The sequence below is a fragment of the Sceloporus occidentalis genome, unplaced genomic scaffold (assembly GCF_023333645.1).
Source record: "Sceloporus occidentalis isolate IW3139 unplaced genomic scaffold, rSceOcc1.0.p SCAF_6, whole genome shotgun sequence".
NCBI lineage: Eukaryota > Metazoa > Chordata > Lepidosauria > Squamata > Phrynosomatidae > Sceloporus > Sceloporus occidentalis.
In genome coordinates, this window is record NW_028316986.1 from 135689388 (window position 1) to 135714806 (window position 25419).

The following is a 25419-nucleotide window of genomic DNA, read 5'->3' on the forward strand; positions in this document are numbered from 1 at the left end:
GACTAGCTAATGGATGTAATCCAAGAGTAACCGTTCATTTAAGAAAGCGAGCAGGAGGAATGACCAGAATTTACCTGGTTGGTTGGGGACATTTTAATGGAGATTACCAGCAGGGTAGGATTTTTGTTGCTTGTAGGACTGCTGTGCTGTGTGGCTTGTGCATCATTAGCACAGATTATTGCAGTTAAGTAAGGAAAAATTTAATCACTGTTCTCATTAGGAAACTTTAGCCCCCTCCCCAATGTTGGTCATATTCTGCAAAATTTATCTCCAGCAAAGTAATAGGAACTTCTGCAAGTCTACTTTTGAAAGGATATATTTCATCCAAACCCAACAAAGGCCACAGAATCGAAGCAGATAGATTAAAGCTCTCTGATACGGTAGTACTGCTATAAAGGTAACATTGTGATCAAGGGATTAAATCGTTCCTCATCACTGAATGTTTTTGCTGCAGTCTTCATACAATTCTTCTTGAATAATAGATTAGTTTTTAAAAACTGGTTTAACTTATCAAGATTGTCAGTGCTGATATTCAGCTTTGTCCCTTCAATTCAGCATTCATGAATGTGCTGCTCTTGTCAGGAAGGCTTCCTGTGACACATAGTTGCCAGAATGTTCTACACTGATGTGAATGACTTTTTCAGGAAAAAAAATCAATGAAACATAATGTCAAGACATGTGTTTGAAGAGATATCTTCTTTATTGAAATGAGTAAAGGAGAAACTGGATTGGGGGAGGGCCTGCATTTTCATTTTGCTATTCTGTAGAACTAAAAGCCTACAGTTCTGGAAAGGTAGTACTATAGAGGGAACCTTGGACACTGCATTTCTTTCTTAGTAATGTATGGCCTGGACAGGTTATCCAGAGAGACTCTTGTGTTTCATGAGTACATTTATTTGCATATTTGGTCAGTAGGAAGGAATAGGTAAAGGCTGATAATGAAAGGTAATGAAACTACAGATCAGTGAGAAGGAGGATGGCTGAATCAGTCTATTTCCAGTCCATGTAACATTTATATGTGTTCACTCATAAATTTGTTTAATCCCTCCTCCATGTAAATCTGCAGTCATACTAGCATATAACACATGATTACACTGACAGTCAGTATTGTGAATGAACTTCACTGAAGAGCATTGTGTTTGAGCTAAAGTAGGGTGACATTGAAACAGCTTATCACAGGGAGCTCATGCTGTTCTGCCACTTCACATGCAAAGAGAGATTCTGCTGACACTGCAAGTGTGCTACCGCCCTAAAAGATACTCAGTATGTGCCATTGCTGATGCCGATACCATTCACCCTCACCCTAGCCTCTAAGAATGAAATAATGGGTATCAGGGACCTTTAGAGTGTGTTAATATTTCCACCTGGAGCTGCTTTCCACAGAGCTACTTAGTCCCCCAATGGCCAGAGTTTGGGGATTCTCTCTCAAATCTGTGCATGGTGGCTCTGGCAAATCTCTCCAAGCAACTCACCACCATGCCTAACACAGGCGCCTTACAGACAGGCCTAAGTGGCGCCGTTGTTACGCCAGGAATACGCACGAGGGGCGGCGCTTCCGGATGCACCTTGCCCCTCGCGCGTATTCCGTATGGCAAGATGGCGGCGCCCTATACAGACGGGAGCGGCCATCTTGATGTAACGGACGCACAGCGTCCGGACGTCTAAACCCGGAAGAGCCATCGCGAGTGCGTGCTTTGGCACTTGCGGCAGCTCTTCCGGGTTGCCGGAAGGAGTGCAATTTCTGCACTCCTTTTTTGCAGCGCGGAGGAGTCGCGCAGTTTGGCTGCTGCGGCTCCTCCGCGCTGCAACCGGCAGCGGCCCAAGACCGCCCCTTTTGGGCGGTCTGTAACGGGCCACAGACAGACTTTGGAATGGCTCTCCAGGGAGGCATAGACCATTCCAACCTGTAGCATTCCTGAAGCTATGCAACATGAAGTAGCAATTCAATGGGAGAGTTGGCTCTGCACTCATCAATTTCTTGTTACACAGACACACACTTCTGCTGTTATGATGTTTTATCATGACATAATAATAATAATAATAATAATAATAATAATAATAATAATATCCCACCTCTCAAAGCAGATCAAAGTGGTTAACAATAATAAAACAACATTAAAATACAGTAAAACATCATAATCCATAAACACTCCCATCCATAATAAAAATTCATTTTAATTATAAACTAAGCAGGGACAATTGAGGGGTAATAGATTATAGGCCACTGAGAAGCTAGTCTGGGAATGCCTGCCAGAAGAGATATGTCTTCACTGCCTTTTTAAAGCAGTCAAGACTGAAAATATGTCAGATCTCCTCTGGTAAGTGGTGGAACAAGCAGAGGGGGCAGCATGGGCAACTGATTGGGGTTCAAGATGAAGAAGATACAGAAGATATTATTTGGATGATCTCAGTTTTTTTAATGAAACTAAGGGCAGATCTACACTGGCTGATCCTGGAATATTCTGGCCCTGAAGCTGCCCTGAATTCCCCCCAAATACCTCTGTATTTTATAGAGAGCATATTTATTTTTTAAAAAGAATCAAGGCTAGTCCTCAGTTCAGCACCTGGCACATTAGGCTGTTTTTATCATAGGACATTTTAGTGCCTTCAGATCTTCCGTTATTTTCCCATTGATGGTTTTATCTAATTTACATTGTGATCACTGCACTGTTCTGACATTTTGTTTGTTCAATCTCTACCACTTTGGATTTTATTGCTAACTGTCTAGAAAACATGAATTGGTGTGTTTCAGCTATAACAACGACAAAATATTTTATTGAGCTTGCAAATCCTAGCATGGGATCACTCTGTTACCTATCTCATCTACTGCCACCTTTCTCACCTTTTACCACAGTCTTGCTAGGTCTCCAGACTACCAACCTCTGTATCACATTTCCTTATTTGCAAGTCTGAAAGGGTGGCTTAGCAGGTCACTACTGTGATGCTGGAGTGTTAAGTCCAGTCATACACATGGCCGGGCACCAAGGTTGGCTAAACTCATGTCACTGTGGGTTGGAAGTGTTGGAAATGATGGCAGCCTTGTGAGGCACATCTTTTAGGGCTTACTTTGAGATCTGTATGCATAGGATTGGAGCTGAAGTCAAATAAATGTCTTCTATCATACCTGTACCTTCAGTCTACAATGTGATTAAGCACAGCTTGCTCTTCTTGACCATTCTTCAAATTAGTGGCACTAATTAGTGCTAATGACAATGTTGCTTTTGGTGATAGGCACACCTGTCTATACAGAAGCCAACTGTCTGTCAACACATTTTATTTAACAGGTGCTGTTAAGAAGACAAGGCAGCTGGTGAGCTGACTATCCTAGGATGCAAGAAAAACAAAACAAAACAGGTTTTGTCTCCTCCCTACATTCAAAGTTATGATTCTTGTCTGCTTATTTATGCATACAGAATGTTTAAAGGACAGATATAAGCAAAATGTGATTGGATTGTCATTATTTTGAAAATTTGGGGCCCCAGCCCCAAATCAATATTATTTTGTATCAAGAAACAATATAAGATGAAAAATAAATTAAATTCAAATAATAGGTTCAATCTTATTTGATTAGCATTAATTTATAATTAATGGCATCCCTAGGATCCCATATTCTGTCCCCCCCCCCCCACACACACACATTTTAGCAATCAAATGCTTTGATAATACTAGCCTATATAGTTTTGAAGACTATAAAACAGGTGAACTATGAAAGCAACGGCTGGAATTTTGCATTGAGTGATATATTGTGAAATTCAGCAGAGGCAGCACTGGTACTCATTTCCCCCTCATTCTCCAAACCCATCTTGAAAGCTGTTGCAATTCTCCAATACCAGCTGGAGAGTAAGGATGGGAAGTGACAGGGAAGCATCCAACTATGTTCTTATATATAGCTAAGCCTACAGCTCTGGAGGCCCTCCAAAGCCAGTGTGCTTTTGAATGCTGTACTATATAGTGGGAGAGACCAGGGTTCAATTATCTGGTTGGCTATGGAAACCCACTGGTCACACACACTCAGCCTCAGAAAATCCTATGATAGGTTTGCCTTAGGGTCACCATAAGTTGGAAATGATTTAAAGACACATAACAACAACAACAACAACAACAACAGAACACAGCTGGATCCTTCCCTCCCCCCCCCCCCAAATGTTCTTCACTGAGCAGTAAATGACTTTGTTGAGGGGATGCAGCAGGTAAAAACTGGGCTTTTAGGGAGAGTTTGATTGTTGCAGCGTCAGTAGAGGGTTCTCCCTGCCACAATTGATCATAGGAACAACTAGGAGTGACCATATTACACCAATATTGAAATCACTCCACTGGCTGCCTATTAGTTTCCGGGCACAGTACAAGGTGTTGGTCATTACCTTGAAAGCCCTCCATGGCTTGGGCCCAACCTATTTAAGGAATCGCCTCCTTCCATATAATCCACCCCAATGCACTAAGATCCTCTGGGAGGAATTTGTTGCTGTCCACAAAGACCAGATTGACAGCAACATCCCAGAGGGCTTTTTCTGCAATCGCTCCCACCTTATGGAATGGCCTGCCGGGCGAGATCCATCAAATTACCAACCTAGAGAGCTTCAAGAAAGCTGTCATGATGGATCTCTTCCGGCAGGCCTTCCCGGAATAGAACCCGGCCATGTAAAGCTCCCCCGCCCCCCAAGACATATATAAGTGAAGATTCTGCCCACCGTTATTCTATCACTGTACCATCATTTTTAGATTTTATTGTCTGTAATTTTAATGGATAGAATTGTTTAATCCTTTTTAAAGGGGAATTGTATATATTGTTGTATTTTTTTAAAGGTTGTACACCACTTTGATTGTGGTAACAAAAAGCGGGATATAAATAAAAGTTTTATAATTTTTATTTATACAATGTCCTAAAAGTGAGTTATGCAGTTGGACTACCAGGAAGCCAGTCACTGCTTTACAAAGGGCTACTTGTCTCTCACTGAATTCCATCCCTGGCAGTGTTCCACAGACCTAAGCCAAAGTAACATGTATTTTCTCTTCCCTCCCAGGTTTTAATGCACTGGCAATTAGTTTAAGAGTAAGATAGCATATGTAATAAACATGGTTTGCACAGACCATGTGTTTACTTTCCTAAAATGTAAGTTTCTAAAGTGTGATTTGTACGTTTATTGGCTTTATCTGTAAGATAAAATGGGAAGGAAGTTCCACATATAAAATAGCATTTGTCATCCTCCTTAGTAGATTATTGTGTCTAAACCTCTCCTATTTTTGCATTAAGTGGAATAGTAAATACTTTGAGTCAGATCCTTTAACACTCAACTGTTCTCTAGTCCTCTCAGGGCAGCATCTTTTCCCTTCCTTTTTCTAACTAGGAAGTTTCTCAGTCTTATCAGATGTAAGAGACCACACTGAACTTCCCCAAACCATTGGGGGGTGACCTATCATAATAGCAAATTCCGGGTAGAAGCAAGGTTCTACTTTAAAACAAGGGACACATTTCCTAAGAATTTAGAGTTCCATCATAATACCAAATTCTGGGTAGGAGTAAGGTTCTACTTTAAAACAAGGGACACATTTCCCAAGAATTTAGAACTATATTTTACAGATGCCATCCCTGCTCTTCAAAATTTTGAAGCAGATGAGTGCTTTCAATGGCAACAGACTGAAGAGCACAAAAAGCAACTAAATAGAAGCAGGGGGACACATATGGCCAGTATGCTGCTCACACAGTGATTCAGTGGTAAAGATGCTGACTCAGATGATCACAGAGTCAGCAAGTCAGCAATTCAAGATCCAAATGCCATGGAATGGAGTGAGATCCGGTCATTAGTACCAGCTTCTGCCCATCTAGCAGTCTGAAAGCATGTAAAAGTGCAAGTAGATAAATAGGTACCACTTTGGTGGGAAGGTAACTGCATTCTGTGCACTCATGCTGGCCACATGACCACTGGATTGTCTTTGACAATGCTGGCTCCCTCAGCTTAGTAACAAAGATGAGCCCTGTCCCCTACAGTCGGACAAAACTAGACAATCTTGTCAGGGGAAAACCTTTACCTTTACCTTTTGCCCACCCTGGAAATCTAAATTGAGTGGTAAAATAAAATGTTCTCTCGAAGCGATTCTGCTTTCATATAGATTATTCCATTGTAATAAAGATACGTATGTGATCTACATGCAGTAGTGCTTCTAATGGTAACTGCTTCAGATACTCTTACAGATACAATGCAGTTTGTGGAGAAAAGGGTAAAAGTTCTGCTGCTCATTCCAGTCTTCTGAATAGTGTTCCTTATCTGGCTATTCAAAACTAATATATCCGCCTCAGCTTCCACTGTAATATATCCGTTAGCTGGTTATGCCTTAGGTCCTAGGATCAGACCACTAGGGCCTCAAACTGAGCTGAAAAGCAAAGAAGTCTTCAATACCATAATTAAAACTTTGAACAGTCTTCCTGACTGCACTCTCACCTCAAATTTCAGTGTTTTAGGCAGTGGAAGGAATAGATTAAAGATGTCTGTAAGAGTTATTGCAAACTGTCTTCTGTAAATTCAATTTTACTTCATTATCCAACAGGAAGGATCATCTTTTGTCCCAACAAAAAGGATTTCAATACTAGTCACATACAAAATAGTTGCTTACCGGTGGTGTGCTGAAAATGTAGAATGATGAACCTTTCAGTGCCAGGAACTTGAATTTATAGAGCTGCGGAGTGTCTTCTCCCTGGAGCCTTTCATTCACCCACCCCATCTGTATCACCTGTAGAATAAAATCTTTAAAACTTAGTCTATCAGCAGTGACATATAAGCATATGCATAACTCTTCCTGAGAACCATCTTTTTGTCTTTACACATCAATGTTCTAAAGTCTCTAATGAGCAAATTCACCATGCGTGTGTGAGCTATAAAACTTGTCTCTGAAACCTGGCTTCTCTTTGTGTCCCTAAAATGAACTGCACCATAGAAATTGTTCAATGTACAACAGAATTATAACACTGTAGTTATGGGAAATTAAACCATGTGCACATGCCATAACTGTTAACTATGGGAGAAGCCATAGGTCGGCGGATAACTACTTGCTTTGCATATCTTAAATCTCCAGCACTTTCAGGCAAGAGATCTCAAGTGCTTTGGTTGGTTGGAGTAAGCCTCAAGGGTTCTCTAGAGATTTGGAACACTTAAGACTTTCCCTTTCAGTTTCATTTTACCCTTCTCATAGAAATGTCTTCTCTTTCAAAGACAATGTCGCTATGCTGGAACTTCTTGGTAATTTTCCACTTATATGTGTATTAAATATGATAGTAGTCATTGTTTCCAATGTGCTCACCAATATTTACATTTTCTTTAGGTTTTGATTGTCTGTGAAATCCAAAGCTTTCTTTCTTCTGGTTGGCTCAATGACCAGCTGTTCCCAAGCACAGTCATTTAGATTGCCTCTGGGACATGACCTAGATGTACAAGACACATTCTGCTTTGGATCCTCCCTAATCTCATTCTCCATCACCCTTAGCATTTTGTCACGAGACTGTTACTACATTCCTAGCACTAGATTACTTTTGGGGTACAGTATTGTCATCCACAGTGATTCTGTAAAGCTGTTTGCCCCTAGGTTTGCTTGATACTATGGCTTCTAAAATATGAACTGTACCTTGCCTCTAGTCCCTTTTCCTTGTATATCCTTTGAAACCTAAGCACTCCAGCTCTTCCATCTTGCATTAACACAGAAATCCTTGCACATGATGCCCCTCCCTCTGGTCTCTAAATGCTCCCCTTTACAACTTGGACTGCTATGCTCCACTAGATGCTAGTGTCCTTTTTTTGCCAAGGGTTCCATTGACAATTTTTCAAAAATCACATTCAGTCTTGCAAAATGATTCAGCCCAAACTGGAAACTCTCCAATTTCTGTCAGCTTTATCACCAAGGTCACATAAAATGCTGGTCTGGTAACTCTTTGATGCCTGATGAAAGCATTCTGGTACCATTCTAGTTTAATCCAATATTGAAATGTCTCAGTCCCTTATCACTTGTCTAGCTACTTCTGCATGTGAAACAAGTAGCATTTCAGCATTTACCCCCGAAAGCCTCATGACTACATTCCTCTCATTATTAGTGATAAAGATACAGCACTGTCTACCAGGATCTTTAGACAATACTGTACTCCACAAAGCTTTGCACAAATCTTCTGTGATGTGAAATGATTGCATTCTACAAGTGCTTCTGAAGTGGCCATTGTGTACTGAAGAGGGAGAATTATTGCAGCTAAATTAGTACTTGAAAATCAAAAATAATGCAAATTATTTATTGGAAGAGTTAGTGTCTGCAGCAGTTTCCCTGGAAAACAGGAGAATGAAGAGCCTCATTCATTTTTAAAATTACGTGGGCATGCTTATATGACAAATGCATAGTGAATTTTAAGCTGATGCATCACTTAGACTCTACTTAAAAGAAATTTCCCATTTCTCCCATAGACTGACTTATATAATATCACTGCAGTTCAGGGCTCATCCATGACATTTTGCTGCCTGAGGCAAAGATGGTACCTTCTTCTATACTGACTGACAATCTTTCTTTAACTCCGAGTATGGAACAGAGTTCACAGCTCTATCTGAAGCTAGAAGAGGCCAGAGGACAAGCTATGTGGTACCTAATTCTCTTCTCCAATATGCTATTAACAACTCCTAGTCTGTGCCACCTGAGGCAATGGCCCCACTTTGTCTAATAGGGTCAGCCTTGTTGCAAACAGAAATAGCTGATATAATCTGGAATCCTATGAGTGCACAGAGTTCCTATTGCTGGGCATACTGGATTGGAGGCTTTTCTCTTGCTGTGGTTGAAGATGGGTGAACAAAACTTGTGCACGTTTTATTGCACTGCCAGTAGAGTTCTGTTACTTGATCTGGAGTGGAACTGCTCCTAGATAAAGCTGACATTTTATTTTGCTTTTATGATAAATGATGACAACATGCTTATCTGAACCGTCCAGACACCGTCTTATGTGAGTGGATGGATTCTATGTACACAGGAGCTGTGTGTTAGCTGTTTAAAAACCCACTGTACAATGCCTATACAGTATCACAAAGGGAGGGTACAGTTTCCAATCATGCAGATAAGCCCAGTTGCTTAGGAAAAACTGAGTATTATTAATACTGGACTTAATTGTCTACACAGAGCCACAGATAATTATTTTCCTTTTTCATAGGCATCACATTGTGTGCTTGTAAATGCCTCTAATGCAGTGGTTCCCAACCTTCCTAATGCCGCGACCCCTTAATACAGTTCCTCATGTTGTGGTGACCCAAACCCATGAAATTATTTTCATTGCTACTTCATAACTGTAATTAAATAGGTGTTTTCCAATGGTCTTAGGCGACCCCCATGAAAGGGTCATTCGACCCCCAAAGGGGTCCCGACCCACAGGTTGGGAACCACTGCTCTAATGTCTCCCACGGTTATTTGATGATAGTCTGAAACATGTGGTGAATGTGTATGGAAAGTGACAAGTTACCAGAAGCTAGTCTTTCCCAGAAAATTTAGCCCTAATATAGTAGATAGTTATGTGGGTATTAATTTTAAAGATCGATGTGCTGAGTCCTTTTTTGATTTGTAAGAAATTGTGGCCTGCTACAACCTAGTCTCATTTCTAGTCCAAATATAGCATTATTTACTTCTGTTAGTTTCTTCCTTTGAAGTGCTATGGCTGGAGTACCTGGGGTTTCATTCTTACTGGAATGTTTGGGACAGAGAGCTCGGTACATGGATTTCAATGAGCTGCCTGAAGAACAATTCAAAATGTAAAAGTGCTAAGGCTCACAATCTTGTATGAGCAGAAATCACTTTTGTTCATGCAAGGGATGAATGGTGGAGGATCTGATTTCTGCTAATTCTCTCTGGCAGCTGCAGCCCCCCCTTGCTCCCATGTTCCATCAAAAATCAATCTGGAGAGAAATCCAATATACATGAATTTTTTTTGGAGGGTTCAAGAAGCTGCAGTGGAAAGGCCTGACATAAGTTGAGTCTCCCTTATCTGGAATTCCAAAATCCAAAATACACTCATCAAAACTCAAAACTTTTTTCATGGGTGGTTGAGATAGCGACATTTTTGTTTTCTGGTGGTTCAGTGTACACAGACTTTGTTTCATGCATGGCGTTATTAAAAACTATTGTATAAAATTACATTCAGGCTATGTGTATAAGATACACATATGTAACATAAATAAATTTCATGTTCAGACTTGAGTCCCATTTCCAGGATATTTCATTACATACGTACAAATACAGGTATCACAAAATAAATAAATAAAGAATAATCTGAATTCCAAAGTATTTCTGGACCCAAGCCTTTTGGATAAAGGAAGACTTAACATGTAACATCCCATTCTACAATCAACATTTTGCTGTTAGGATCTAAGTAGACCACTACAGGATTGCACAACACTTCTCCATGATTAAACAAAGCAATCTGGTTAGTATTGTTTAGACTGCATATGCATTACTGCTTCCATTTAAAAAAAATGGTAAAAATGATACACAGATAATGTGAAGCTTAAAAGAAAACATGAGCTTCACTTTTATGCACAATTTATTTTGGAAACTGTAAGCATCATTACAATAAATACAGGACAGCGAATTGCTGGTCATAAAAGTAAGGAACAAACAATTATTCCTCAGATGTTATATGTAGGCTGGTAAGATCATGTGGTTGAAAACAGAAACAATGACTTCACTGGGAGCAAGTTCTGCCTTTAAGTAAGTAATTAATGGCTTTCCATATAGCATTGCACAGCAATAAAAAATTAAGAAGGCAAAGAAAGTTGTAGCTTCAGGCATCTTAGGTTGTTTGTTTGCTCTATTTATTCAAATACAAATGAACAGTTAGTGACAGCAATTATACAGAATGGAAAGTGAAGCTATAGTGGATTCTGCTTCTCTGGAAAGCTGCTTGTTTCATATGAATATATAATCAAAGCTTGTAGATAGACCAAGTCAACCAAAGCTTATGCTACACCTTCTTTCACAGTTAGTCTCAACAGTGCTACAAGATCCCTTTGCAATCAAAACTGGTGTCATCATAAACTTGCAGGTTAAACATCTTGAATTCTAAAACCAGCTTGCATGCTAATTATATCAAGGGCAATTTTAAGTACTGCAAAATCAATTGGTCTAATTGTACATCAGGGCATAGATATGAGAAGCAAATTATTAATGGCATTGCTGGTAAGTTCCTAGAGCTACACTATTCATTACAGACAATGTATTCATTTTATCAATCGTCCTTTCCCAGTTATCTATCATAAGGTCTTACCCATATGTTTATTCCCCTTTCCAACACTGATTTGGCCTGATGGATAATTTTAAAGGCCTCCTGACCTTCGGGGGAGGGGGACCTTTTAGTCTACCACCCCACCTCCTTCCCTGAGGCCATACCACCACCACCAGCACCACCAGCAGCAGCAGCAAAAAAAAAAGGAAAAAAAAGAAAAAAAAAAGAAAAAAAAAAAAAAAAAGAAGAAAAAAAGGTACTCTCTCCAGGAAGTACTGCTGCTGTGCCCATTAATTTAAACTACCCCAGTGTTCATTCACAGTATCCCACCCTGATGGAGTAGTGCTCCAGAGTGACTCTGTCAAGATCACAGAAGCACTGCAGGTCAGTCAAAATAGCAGGTACAGTTACAATCTCTGCCAGTGAGGTTGGCTTTGTTGCCAGAGGGAGAGTTCTCCACTGCTGCCCTTGATGGCACTGCCTGCAATGCAGGACTTTGTTAACTTTGCTACCCTAAAGGGGCATTCTATCCTCTGCAGCTGTCACCTCTAAGAGGGACGCGACATTTTGAGTCCCAATGGGAAGGGGTGGTCTGCCAAGGCCCTTTTAAATCTGCTATTGATGCTGTTCATGAGAAAGCATTTTAACTGTGTAAGCCTGGCAGCTTAGTCTGAAAAAATAGTCCATTTCTTGCCCTGAGAAATTTACAGTCTGTGGTCTGATTGCTAGGAAGATTGCTAGGACAAAGCAGACATGAACAGCAAGCAAACGAAGGTGAGTTGTGATTCCCTATTAGAGTAGTTCCAATGAATCAATGAAATACTGGCCAAGTCAATAGTATGTAAATTCCATTCATTTATTAGATCTACTTTAGTGGACCTAAAAGTTGGATGTAGGACAATGTGCACACATATAGTTACTTTTACATAGACTTTGGTAACAATCTTACATGCACTGAACTCAGTGGGACTTCTGGGCAGTCATGCAAAGAATTTGTGCTATATATCACAAGTAGTAATGAAGACTAGAAGTTAAGAATGATTTTTATGAAACAAAAATAATTTTTTCATAGTGATTTTATTTTCAAAATACGGAAAAGATATAGATAGGCAACCTGTTACAGTCCGATTGTAAAAGTCCCAATACTATAGCAATAAAACCTGGAATAATATGTGATCAATAATTCCTATTAAGCTAATAAAAACACCTAATTTTAGACTTCCAGTAAAGTAAGGACAAGTAAATTCCTTTAAATTGAACTCAAAGAACAGAGTTGTATGCAGGTTTTTTTTTTATGTATAGATAACATAGTCTCATTTAATGTTTTGCTAAAAAAGAAGAACATGCAGAGATTCAATGATGTATGTGTTTTTAGAAAATTGAGTCACGAATCTGCTCCCTAAAACAACGCAAGAGGTATTTTCAGTTTTTCTGAACGTTTTGATAAATCACAGAAGGCAGAATCAAAAAGTGTTAATATTTGGAGAGCAGGAATGGTAAACATTCCACAAGTTCAAACAAGATGATATACACATCTGTGCTATTGAGCTGACATACCATTTTCAAATATATGAGCCTTAAAAGACAAGAGTCTCATAGAAAAACACACACACACACACTTGCTACATTAGGTTGAATTTAAAGGAGAGATGAAGATAACAAACTACTTTCACAAGTGCAATTGGATTTCACTCATACTGGATCTGTCCTGTTACAAATTCTGGGAAGATTTTTGTAGCAAAGTTAGATAACATACACATATAAGGAAAGCAGGTGTAACTTTACACATGTATAGTGGGAACAGAGGAAGCTGCCACACACTGACTCAGATTACTGAGCAAACTATCTCAATACTGTCAGTAGTGAATGGCAGTGGCTTGGGTTTGTGTCTCCATAAATCAGTAATTGCGAAGGAAAAGTTTGTGTGTGTTGGGAGGAGCTGTTGGTTTAATATCTTGTCTGTGTTTCTCCCTATTGCAAGGGGATAGCCATTCCATGAACACAATAATGGATGAGATAGATCTTTAGTATGATTTAGCATTGTTGTTTTGATGTGCCTTCAAGTCTTTTCTAAGTTATGGTGACCCTATGGTGGATTTATCATGTGGTTTTCGTGGCAACATTTTTTCAGAGAGGGTTTGTGGTTGTCTTTCTATGGGACAGTGTGTGTGTGACTTGCCCAAGATCACCCAGTAGATTTCCATGGCTGAGCAGGGATTCTCTTCTTCTCCTCTCTGAGTCCTAGTTCAACACACAAAGCGCTACACCACACTGGCTCCCATTTAGGATCTAGCATGGCTTCTTATTAAAGGGGGGAGGAAGCGACAAGTTACAAGAGTAACACCCAACACAAGGGATATAGAGAAGAAACAAAACCTTGAGTTCTTGAAAAATATGATTTCATTCTTGGAATTAGCCCAATGTGTTTCAGCCTAGTAATATTTAATGGCCTTCTGCAGGGAGTGACAAAAGAAAGCAAAGGGACAATACGTAAACAACAAAAATTATAACAGGAGACAAGTTATAATTTGCAATATCAATTTTGTGAATATCTTGCGTCAAGATGGATGTAAAATGTCTCAGCTTTAAAAGCACCTATTAACCCAAATAAACATACGTATGTATGCAAGTAGAAACTGTTACTTACAGTGTAACTTTAAAAATGCCTGCAGGGAATCCAAAAGAGCATTTCCAGAGCTCATACCTGGCCCCTGATAATTTGAGATGTAGGAAGCAGAGCATTATGCGGTTCCATTTTTCCCCAGTGCGTACCAAGGATATCTTTATTCTAGAATAAAGTGCAGTTTGACTTATGATAGCATAAGCCGAAAATTGCAGAGTACCATCAAAAAAATTTGGTACATCTTGTGGGACGTATATAGGTGCCAGAAAAAGTTCCCACTTTAAAGAGAACTCATAGCATTCATGAAATATTAATAAGAAGTGATTTCAGAACACATCAACATACCCATCCCAACATTCTCACATCAACAACGATTCCATGTGAACATTATACTTACTGTAAGTACAATTCAAGATACCAGAGTTTGTGAATCATAATAATAAAAAAAAACCATATACCCTAAAACAATTTTCACCTTGTAGCACTCTATATGTGATTTATGCCATCAGGTATCCCTGCAACAAATTATATATAGGGAATATCTAGAGCACTGGGGACCATCTAAGAAATATCAGGAACAGAAGATCAGGTGCCCCTTTGGTTGACCATTTTCAGGAACACGATCATTCCTTTAAGAATCCCCCCCCCCCCCCAGAAAAACAGAGGCCCCTGCTTAAAAAAACAGATAAGGATTGGATATTGAGAATTGACACATTTTCTCTCCATGGTCTAAATGTGGACTTAGAGGCTCGACAGTCCGCTCCTTTCAGCGCTGGATCAGGGCTGTGGTATTTACATGCCACAGCCATGATCTGGCCTTTCTGTGGCAGAAAAAGGAGACATAAAAAGTGACTCCTTTTTGTGCCACGGAAAACGCACCATAGCTGCTGGTGCTGTGGGTTTTTGGTGCTCCTTTAGTGCAGCATCATGCCAGCATGAAAGCAAAGTTGGGGCATGTGTCATGCGGACACCATGCCCCCACTCTGCCCCCAAGCTGGCCTTTATTGCTGGTCTGTACACCCTATCTATATTAAAACTCAAGTTTTCACATATCACCATTCTGCAGTAGAATTGCTATAAGGATGTCCTTGGTACACCTTGAAAAAAAACTGAACAGTATAATACTCTGTCTCCTACTTCTAAAACCAGCAGGTGCCAGGCTAAAATCCTAAACGGTAAAGATATAGAACTAAGCACTAAAGTTAGAATCATCCAAACCATTGTATTCCCTATCACCATGTACGGATGTGAGAGCTGGACAGTGATGTCTTTTTGATGCCAGGTTTTACTTTTCCAAAAAGCCTTTGGAAATTGATTTCCAAAGAGAAGGGCTTTTTTTTAATAGTTATACTATTCTCAATCTTTGCTCTAAAGTAAATTTTAAATTTTTTTAAATCTGTTTTTGTTTAATACTGGTTTAATATTTATGTTTTATTATGATGATTATCTTTTAACTGGGTGTATTTTTATTCTGTCTTATGTAAGCTGTCTTGATTCCCAGTCTAGGGGAAAGGAACGGGGGGGGGGGGGGGGAGCAATGTAAGGATGGATGGAGCGAGAACTTTATGGCTACAAAGAAAGTTCTTTCCTGTCCTACCTGGAGATGCCAAGGGTTGAACCTGGGACCTTTCACACAAACGGCATGTACATGGTAAAGCTATAGCCTTGATATGATGTGAGTAAAACTCAGGCCCTTTCACATATCACAATTATAAGGCTATGATTCCAGTTTAATTGCCACGGTTCCATCCTACAGAAGAATGGATCTAAAGTTTAGGCAAGGGGATTTAGAATTCTTAGCCAGACTTATCTACTGCCACATCAAACTATACATTTCAGGAGTTCTCAGGATGCAGCTATGGCAATTTAAGTGTAATGATAGTGCTATAATTGTGTAGTGTGAAAGGTCCCAGGAAATTTCAACACCTTCTGGCACTTTCATATGTGATTAATCAAAATAGACATTTGAACCACAGGTTATGGTTTCAATGGGGAAAAGACACAGAATTCCCTTGCTTTAAGAGTTAATGATATGCATTGATGCAGGAAGTGTGACTCTCTTGCTTCCTGCATTTGAACTGATTGCTGACAGCATCCATCCTTAATATTATCTAATTATAAATACATGTCCATTATTAAAATGAAAATGAAGATGATGGAAATCTTCTTTCTTATTTCAGATCAATTTTTGGAAGCAGAAGTCACTAATTTTGTTCTGACAAAGGCACACACACACACACACACAAAACTTTCATAACTAGACATTGCTTTATTTAGAAAATGATTTTATCAGATATATTGGAAGTCATACTAAATGGAGTTCTTCATTCTTTTTGCTAACTCTGTTCTTACAGTGGAAGACCTACCAGAGATTTTTCTTACATTTGCTTGAATAGTAATTAATGTTTTTGCTGACCACCCAAAAACATGATAGTTACATGCTCCACTGAAGGAAATTTTGATCTGAGTTAAGTGGATCCAGAGATAAATATGTTTATCTCCCATGCTTCACAGATGAATTTTTCTTGCAGGAAGAATAAGTACACATTCCCAAGTGGTCAATAACAATTAGCAGGTTGTATTTAGCTGTGCCTAACTTCTGAGTACTCCTAATGCATAATGCAATCAGCTCTGAAAAATTGGAGGATAGACATTTGGGGAAGAGAGGAAGGGGGAAGTCCTGTTCTCTAAGAGGAAATGTGCTTGTCTAACATTAGATGGAACCCTTCTGTGAGATCTATTCAGCTGTGATTTTTGGGGTGGGGTGTGGGGGAGAATAGTACATTGCAACATTTTATGATGACATCTGAAAACAGAGTTTATTCAAATACAGTCATAATTTTCTAGTGCATTCTTGTGGGGTTCATGATATACATCATGACTTTCTATAGCCACAGTGCCATAAATTAAAGTGAGGCAGCTGCTTCAAATGGCAGATGCTGTTAGGTAAAATATTAACAATGTCCTGAGCCCCTGCTGCTTTTAGATGTGGTGGAAGATCAGTATAGAAATTCCACTGTCAGTATAGAAATACTATTTTATTGCCCGGCTAGTTGGCTTAAATATTCTAAAGGCACCAGACCTCATCTGATCGTGGAAGCTAAGCACAGTCATCCCTGGTTAGTATTTGGATGGGAGACTGCCAACAACTAGCAGGTGTTGTAGGCTGTATTTCAGAAGAAAGAACTGGCCAAACCATCCCTGAGTATTCCTTGCTTAAGAAAACCCAATGAAATTGATGGGGTCACCATACGTCAATAGGTGATTAGAAGGCACAAATATATATACACAGAGAGAGCAGTTGGCTTCTATATAATGAATGGAAGGGACAGCATTTTGTTCTTTCCTTTGGGCCCGAAAATGACTTGGTTTGGTCCTGAGGTTGATGTCAGACTCTTCCAAGGAAGAAAAAGAAAAAGTGATTAACTTTGGCTAGAGTACTTCTGTCTTTGTTTTTTGTTTGAGTGAACAACAGAAAATAAAAGTGATGTGACATCTAGAATAATAATGCAGGGATAATAGTATTATGATAAAATGACTATCATACCTGGTCTGAGGGAGAACAGCATTTATTTGCCATCTTCATCTGCAAAAAATGAACACAAATTGTTGCCAGCACATGTTAAATCAGATTGTCCAATCAAGCATTTGTGAGTTTCATAGGTAGCTACTATTTGATCCTAGTTATAAAACAAGTACACAATAATTACATTTTCAATATTTTTTGGCATAAGCATATTAACATTACAGAGTCAGACGATAAAAAATGTATAGTGAACTGGATGCCATGCTTATAATCTTAGAATGATTAGGATTTAAAATACTGGTCATTCATCTATTACCTCATATGACCTTCAATTCAGCAAAAGAGCTGAATGAATTCTGAAGCTTATTTTCGTGTGTGTGAGTGTGTGTGTGTGTGTGTTTCTGTTTTTCCCTCTTGCTCTCTAAATCACATCTTAGAAATGTGACTCTTTGGAATACAACTTTCAGAATCCCCTGACGGACAGACTTTTGGAGTTATGGTCCGCAAAAGGTAATTCTTCCAGGTTGTGGTCTAAACCACTGCTCAGCTATAGAAAGATGCAACAAAAACACATATAAGCAATAATGAGCCCCATTTTTAAAGTTGTTTCATTTATTTCAGGGGGGAGGCAGGATGTAATGAAGCAATAAAACTTAACTCTGTGAAAGATTAAAATATGTTTTTTTTTTAAAAAACCACAGATACAGAACATCAAATGCACTTTGATCATGACCCTGAAAACATTGCTCCTGCAGGATTCTATTTTTGAAATGGGTAAGACCTGCACTCTGAGCCATTATTTTAATTAAAACATTTACCTATGACTTATCTCTCAAAATATCCAGATTAATTTACAATGAAAAAATATTCAAAAATCAAAAAGAATAATATAAACCGCGTGATCATGAGGAACAATCTACATTGGAGTAACTTTAAAATAGAATTGAAATAGACCATGAAGGAAGCAACCCTTTATCAACCATTTAAAGTTTGTGCATATGCTTAAGGTCATGCATAAAGAATCCTGGTCCACCTGAATTCAGAAAGGATCTTCTACACATGGATGGGCTGTTATGCATCTCTCAGTAGAGCACTGCCTAGGAAAGCAAACCTAAATCCAAAGCCTTCTTATTTGAATAGGCTGCTACACAAACATGAGAACTGATATCTTGCCTTATTATAGCAACTCACTCTTGTAGAAGCAGGAATGTCCCTACTATTTGACAAAAAGCTGCCTCAGGTGGCAGATCATGAGGAGTGGAGAAAAATAGCAAGATGCTGGAAAGCAGAGCTTCATGTGATTTGAAGTTCACTCCGTATCTCCTAGCTACCTTGCTATGGTGGAGTGAAACAATCCAATCTCCATCATTGACATAAGATTCAGCCATCAGTCTAATCAGTTTCTGTACATGCAATGGGGGAGAGGTGCCATCTTGTCTTCCTCTCAGTCAAAAAAAATGTATGGTGCCAACACAGCACACGACGGCCCTGTGCTGTCTGAGAAACAGCAGTAGCAGAAGCCCCTTTTATCTTGATGCTCACACTTTCCTTATACATATCCCACTATCTTGGGAGTTAATAAACAGTAAATAAATAGGCCATTTCCCGTACATATACTTACAGTGATAAAAGTAAACAAGCTGATAAAGGCTATATATGCATATATATGATGGAGAACTTTAAATGGGTTTGAATACAGCGATTCCTGACTTCACCACATTCTTTCTTATTTCAGATGTCTCCTTGTCAAATTTTGCCTTTCTCCCTGTTTGGGCAGCATGAATTGGCGTGTGTGTGTGTGCATGCACACACAATGCTACCTGGATATATGATTAAATGTTAAAAATATACGTCTTTTTCAAACATTTTAAATGAAACCATGCAATTAGATCAGGGCAGCAACAGTAGGAAGAAGATATTTACATTTTCCCCCTTGGACTTCACTTAAAGTCCCCACACAACCCAGACTGAAAGCTGTAAGTAAACCTGCTGTGTTTATATCATGCATGGGATTTTTTTAGTCCACTTAGGCTCATAGTGGGAAGCAGGGGGAGTACCTTCAGTCGGGGAAATGATGCAAAAGAAAACTCAAAAGCTGTCTCTGCCAATACTATTTTCCACCATGAATCAATTGTTTTCTCTTTCATTTAAAAATAAAGGCATTGGGACATTTAATGAAGAACTGTGCTTGAAATCAGGAATACTTTAATCCATTGGTCTGGTAGAGTCCTCAGCAAAAGCCTGATTGACAGGGAAGACTCTACCAGCACCTACCATCAGTACAGCCTCTTCACAGGAACATGAATCTCCCCACTATAGAAAGGTAGTGCCATCGGTGGAAAGCTTAGCAAAGCTAGAGGTAATTTACAGTAAGTAGTGCTTTCAGTGAAAAATAAATAAATAAATCAGTCATAAGTATATTTCAAGGAATCGCTTACTAGATGGACATCAATGGCTTGTTACAGCACTAAAAAACCCAGCAATAAAACACTTTGGCTCCTATATTCAATCAGAATATGGTAGCAGGGATGAACTGATTTTCACAGACCTCCTTGGACTAAAAAATCCAATGAAGGTTTATTCAGATGCAGCCTCCTGCTCCGCATTTAATGGGGCTAATTTGCTAGCAAGTATGTTTAGAACTGCAGCCCAAGTAACTTTAAAAAGGTTATTCTTTTAGCTTTATAACCCTAATTTAATTTAGAACTTTTTGAAGAACTTAGGAAGCAAACAGTGATGGTGATGAATTCTTCTTATGCTATACAATTAAAATATTAATTTTCAAAAAGGAATTCATAAATCCAGTCTTATGCTAGGGGCTGCTTACTTGGTAAAAACACCTTCATGAGTAATGGAGAATATACACAGAAAAGAAAAAAAAAAGAAATTGAAAAGTTTGTACTTGAAGCCTTGCCAAATACAAGTTTCCTTCCTAGATATTTTTTGTCATATAAACAGCTATTCAAGTTTATACTGGGTTCAAAATAGTCTCTTGTCATTCTGAAACTCTTTCCTTTGCCTCTTATTATTCTTCAATGGTAACAAAAATGTACTAAATTCAGGAGAAGACCTAATATTATGCATTGCTTGTATATATTTTAAGTATATATACTGACCATAGTTTGCATGTTTACAGCTAAACAGATGTATGCATTAAACACATTTTCACCTCTTTTTATTCATATTTTGTATCACCCTCTCACTGGTCAAGTGCATCTTCCCATGCAGGTATATATCATCACACAGAGGGTAGTGGTGATGGGTGACTGGAGATTGCACCTGGATTGCAGGCTACAGCCAAACTAACCATCTCTAAATGTGCAGGCACTATACACTATACACAAGGTCTATTGTGCGGGCCTATCCATCTGACCAGGTATAAGATAGCCTATCCACTGTTATGCTCCACTCCTTAGACCATGAATACTGAATAGTTTTAACTGTCACAACTGTTGTATGTGATAAGGTTAATTGGTTTTATTGATATTACTGTTGTAGATTGTATTTTATTGTAAATTGTATTATTGAATGTATTTTACTAGGTGTAATCCCGCCTCGATCCGCAGGGAGAGGCAGGAAAATATAAATAAATAAATAAATAAATAAATAAATAATGATGATGATGATGATGATGATGATAATTGTGCAGGCAGATATTCTTAAGTTTGGTGACCTCATTGTCATTGCAGGGAAGGAGAGGGTTGGAACTCTGGCTGCCAGTCACAGTTTCCCTTCCATGAATTGACTTAGCACAAAACCAAGGTAGCCTTTCTTCTACCTTGAGGCTAGCATTATGTATTGCACTTACTGATTTGTAACCTAGGCCCGTTCCACACGGGCGTAAAGTGCGTCCTGGGGACGTACTAGGGTCAGGGAGAGTGCAAAATGGCGGCGCCCGTTCCACACGGGGGGTGCCGTGACTACGTCACGACTGCGCCGCCTCCAAATGGGGTGGCACGGAAGTGACGTAGTGGGGCCGCGCGAGGGCACCTGGGGCAACCTTTCCGCGGCCCCGGAAGGAGCTCAGTTTTGGAGCTCCTGCCACGATTCGTGTCGCTGGCGCAGCCTCTATAATAATAATAATAGTAATAATAGTAATAATAATAATAATAGTTTATTTATATCCCGCCCCTTGAGGGACGCAAATGAGAAAGGGTCCAAGTGGCCCCTTTCTCCGCATCCCCACCACCGTCGGGGGGCATGAAGCCCCAAGGACACCCCTTTCCAGGCCGTTGGGAAGCAGCCTTTAGCCGCTTCCTCGCGGCCTGGAAAGCAGCGGATTGGGGCCTCAGAGGCTGCCACTGTGGCAGCTGAGGCCCCAATCCGGCGGGGAAAGGGCCAGTTACAGGCCGCCCCAAACAGGCAGTCTGTAACGTGCCCTAGTTTGGATGGGGCTGGAAACATCACTTTCCTTGCACCCTGATGAATATTCCTTTGTCTGATGTGACTGCTGGCTATTGGGTGGGCTGGGGGAGGCACTGAAACAGGAGACATTACTTAGTTACACATATGTACATATTACACATATGTAACTTGTGGACCCTTTGAATACGTGGGGGATCTGTTCTGGACCACCACCCCCACATATGGGAAAAAACACAGGACCTCAAGTTCTGTTATTTGTTATGGCCATGTATGGCATTTTAATGCCTGGGGCTCGCCATTTGCATGATCTTGAGTCCGTGGATAGCAAGCCCAGGTATGGGGTGGGCACACTGTAATTAGACATTCTAGAATATCTGTGTGAATATTTAAAACACTTGTTAAATTATGTGGTTGTCTGGAGTATTTGGGGAACTGGTTAATGGCTAAGACATTAGGTACCAAATAAGGAAATCCTCATCAAGCAATGCACTCATTAAATAGTCTTAAGCAAACCCTCTTCTCTCAGGATAATGACCTATTATTCTAAGAATGAGATGATATTGTTTGATGGATGAGTGAAGTGTTTTGAACACTCCAAATCATTATATTAAAATACCAGATGCAGGTGCTTGAGTCATCTGGAACTATTCAGAGTGTGTGTGTGAGTTTTAAAATAGCTATCACATTCTCTCTGCCCCCCACTAGGCTTATGCTTTACTCAGTTATCCTGCGTTTGCAGATTTTTCATTGTCAAGCTGAGTGGAGTGATAAGTTAGACAGGCAATACTGACCTTCCACAAGCTTGGAGACAGGAGCTCCTTTTTATATATAGCAAACTAAAAGAGTGTTGCTTTTAGTATCTGTCTAACCATTCAGCAGTTTCCCTCAAGCAAAAACTTTCCATTCTAGGATTCATCTTGAGACAGATTATTAAAAAGTAGTTTCCCACCTATTGATTTTTTAAACCCTGCATTTTTCCAGAGTTACTAGTACAGTGGACCCTTGCCTTACGCCCTCTTCCACCCCATTTTCATTGTAGACTTTTTATAAGCACCCAGGTTGTAGAGAGATTTTGTTACAAAGAGGTGGTATGAGTGAAGTTTTGAGTTCTCAGAGGTCCAGTGGGAAAAAGATGAAATAATATTCAGCACACTGGAAAGGCGTCACTTTCTGAATGGGCACAAACCTATGCTGAAAATGTATTTTTAGAAAACTATTCTTGTTCTTCGCACTCCAGTCACTGAATGATTTATGGATATGTGTAAATAATTGATGAGCACAAAAAAGAAGCACCTTTTTAAAAAAGAAAAGAAAGATTATGTCTGCAGTTCCTGTGCACATTTACCTGCCATTTAGTCCTCTGAAATTTCAGTGGAACACACATCTATGTAAACATGTCCAAAATTGAAATGTAATAATTAACCATATAATTAAAATAAATTCTATTTTGACTGCACTGCTGCAGTGCCTGTACACAGAAATAAATATACCAAAAACTAATGAAAAAAACTTAACAGTTCTTGTCAGTCATAAAATAACAAATGCTTTACATCTATAGAGAGAATTTAGTACCTTAAAAAAATAAGCCAAGAAAAGCTTTGACATAAAGCAGTAAAGTCAGATTTGCTTTCTTTATAAGGGAGTAAAAACTAATTCCATAAGTGGTTCAGCAGCGCTGCCATTTGCCCATGGAGATATCAATAACCTCTGTGTGTAACTAGAAGGGCAGTGGCTTACAGCTCCCACCACCCACAACACTTTCATGCTGCCATAAATGGAAGAGACAACCACCTGCCCCAAATATTTAATCAGATCCTGATTCTTAAGCGGCTCCAGGACAAAGACATTATGGAAGGCATGGCTTGAGAACTCAGCTGTGCCTTTCGAAAACGTGATTTCCCAAGCCACCTTTCTATAAAACCTTTGGCTTGAAAAAATCCCTTCCCTCTGAGAGCCAATCATTGAAGAAATAGGCCATATATACAGAGTTTATTTCTGGCTAAAGGCACCCATTGGGTGATCTTGCATAGCATTAATGGTGGGATGTTCTGTTCTACTACAACTTGTTAGGAAACACAGCCAAAAACTCCTGGATCAGTTCAGAGCCCTACACAGACTGCCATTTTTAAAAAAAGGATGACCTTTCACTAAGGCCAAGCAGAACCTAATGGAGTCATGATGGATCAGCATGGATCCTGTTTCCCATATACCTATGAGAAGCCTACAGGAAGTACATGAGAGGAAATATCCTTCTTTCAGCATTGTCTTCTCAGTGGCTGCTCTCAGTCTGGAACTCCCTTCCTCATGAGAATAGGGCTGATCCTGTTCCTGCTTTCCTTTCACTAGCAAGGAAAGACCTTTTTGTTTAAGCAGGCTTATAATTTGTAAGTAGGGGAGCTTTTAATTGGGATGTTTTATTTATCTTTTAAAGCTTTTGCATATCTTTTAAATGGTTTTATACTTTAAAGGTGGCATCCAATTGAAATAAATAATAATAAATGAATTGTTTTCCAGGATGCATTCCCTCTGTAAGTCTTAGAAGAGACCTGGGGAAAGACTATGCAGTATTTCATAATGGAAAAAGTTTCATTTTTGAGGGAGAGCTGTGCAATCCCTAGAACAGCTCAAATGGATCTGTCACAAGGAAGCTCCTCAGCCTACTGGTTTGTAAGAGCTGTTCTTGAATCATACCCGCTCAAGGAAACCCCCTCAGGCCAAATGAGCTACAGGTCAGTCTCCTTTTACATACCCTTTTATATAAACTGAGGATGAGGTCAGAAAAAAGGATTTTTTTTCTTTTGCTTAAAAAAAATGTTTTTCTCTTTTTAGAGCTTATTATGGAAGATGTATACTTTTACCAGGAAGCTGCTCCTTTCTAAAGTGTCTCACAAATATGATTATTTTCTATTGAAAATAATCAAAGAGGCCTGTGACCTCACTGGAATAGAGACATACTGGATTGCAAAAGAGGGGTCCATGTTGAGATGGAAATGGACCTTAAATTTCCTGAACTTTGAAAATCTTTCTATTACCATATGGCCAGAAGGAGGAGGAGCATGCCTGCAAAAGATATTCTCTGCTAAGGCCTGAAACAACATGCTGACTAGCATCTCCAATTGTATTTTTCCCCTTTTCTCCTCTTTGGTTTGTAATATCTTGCCTGATGAAGAAGCTCATGGAGCTTTGAAAGCTTGCAACAAATATAGTGTGCATTTTGGTTGGCCAATAAAGATATCATTGATGGATTTTTGTTTGTACTGTATTTGTTAAATGGCCAACACATCTACCCCTGAATATTTTCCATTGAAACATTCTTCTTTGCTAGTAAAGCCTGATCACATACAAAAATCCAAACTGATGGATACTGAGCTTATAACACACGCTACCCCTTTTGTCTGAATGATAGCACACACACATACACAAAAGTGGCTGATGGAAAGCATACATTCAGCTGCTGCCTCTGTTGAAACAAAGATATTAGGTTTTGGGCCTCATGTGTGTATATTTAACAAAAAGGCAAAGAAGAGAAAAAAGGAATGGTGTTGTTGTTCCAGGGCTATTCTTAATAGATTCTTACAGCTGATGTACTTCCTATTTTTGATACATTTCCAAAAACTGTTTCACAGTCTTCTATTTAAGGATATTTCTGTAGCATATTGCTCATGCACAATGTTTTCC

At 39.3% G+C, this 25419-nt stretch overlaps 1 protein-coding gene across 8 annotated transcripts in view; it reads right to left on the reverse strand.

Moving 5' to 3' along the window:
• The window catches only part of SNTG2 (syntrophin gamma 2), a 301906-nt gene that overhangs the window by 41823 nt on the left and 234664 nt on the right, over positions 1-25419 (reverse strand). For all 8 annotated transcript variants that reach the window (XM_089531045.1, XM_089531046.1, XM_089531044.1 and 5 more), the window contains 2 exons: positions 17398-17436; positions 6610-6726 (listed from right to left, as the gene is read on the reverse strand). In XM_089531045.1, the coding sequence (XP_089387171.1) occupies positions 6610-6726; positions 17398-17436 (156 nt within the window). The remainder of the gene's footprint in view (positions 1-6609; positions 6727-17397; positions 17437-25419) is intronic.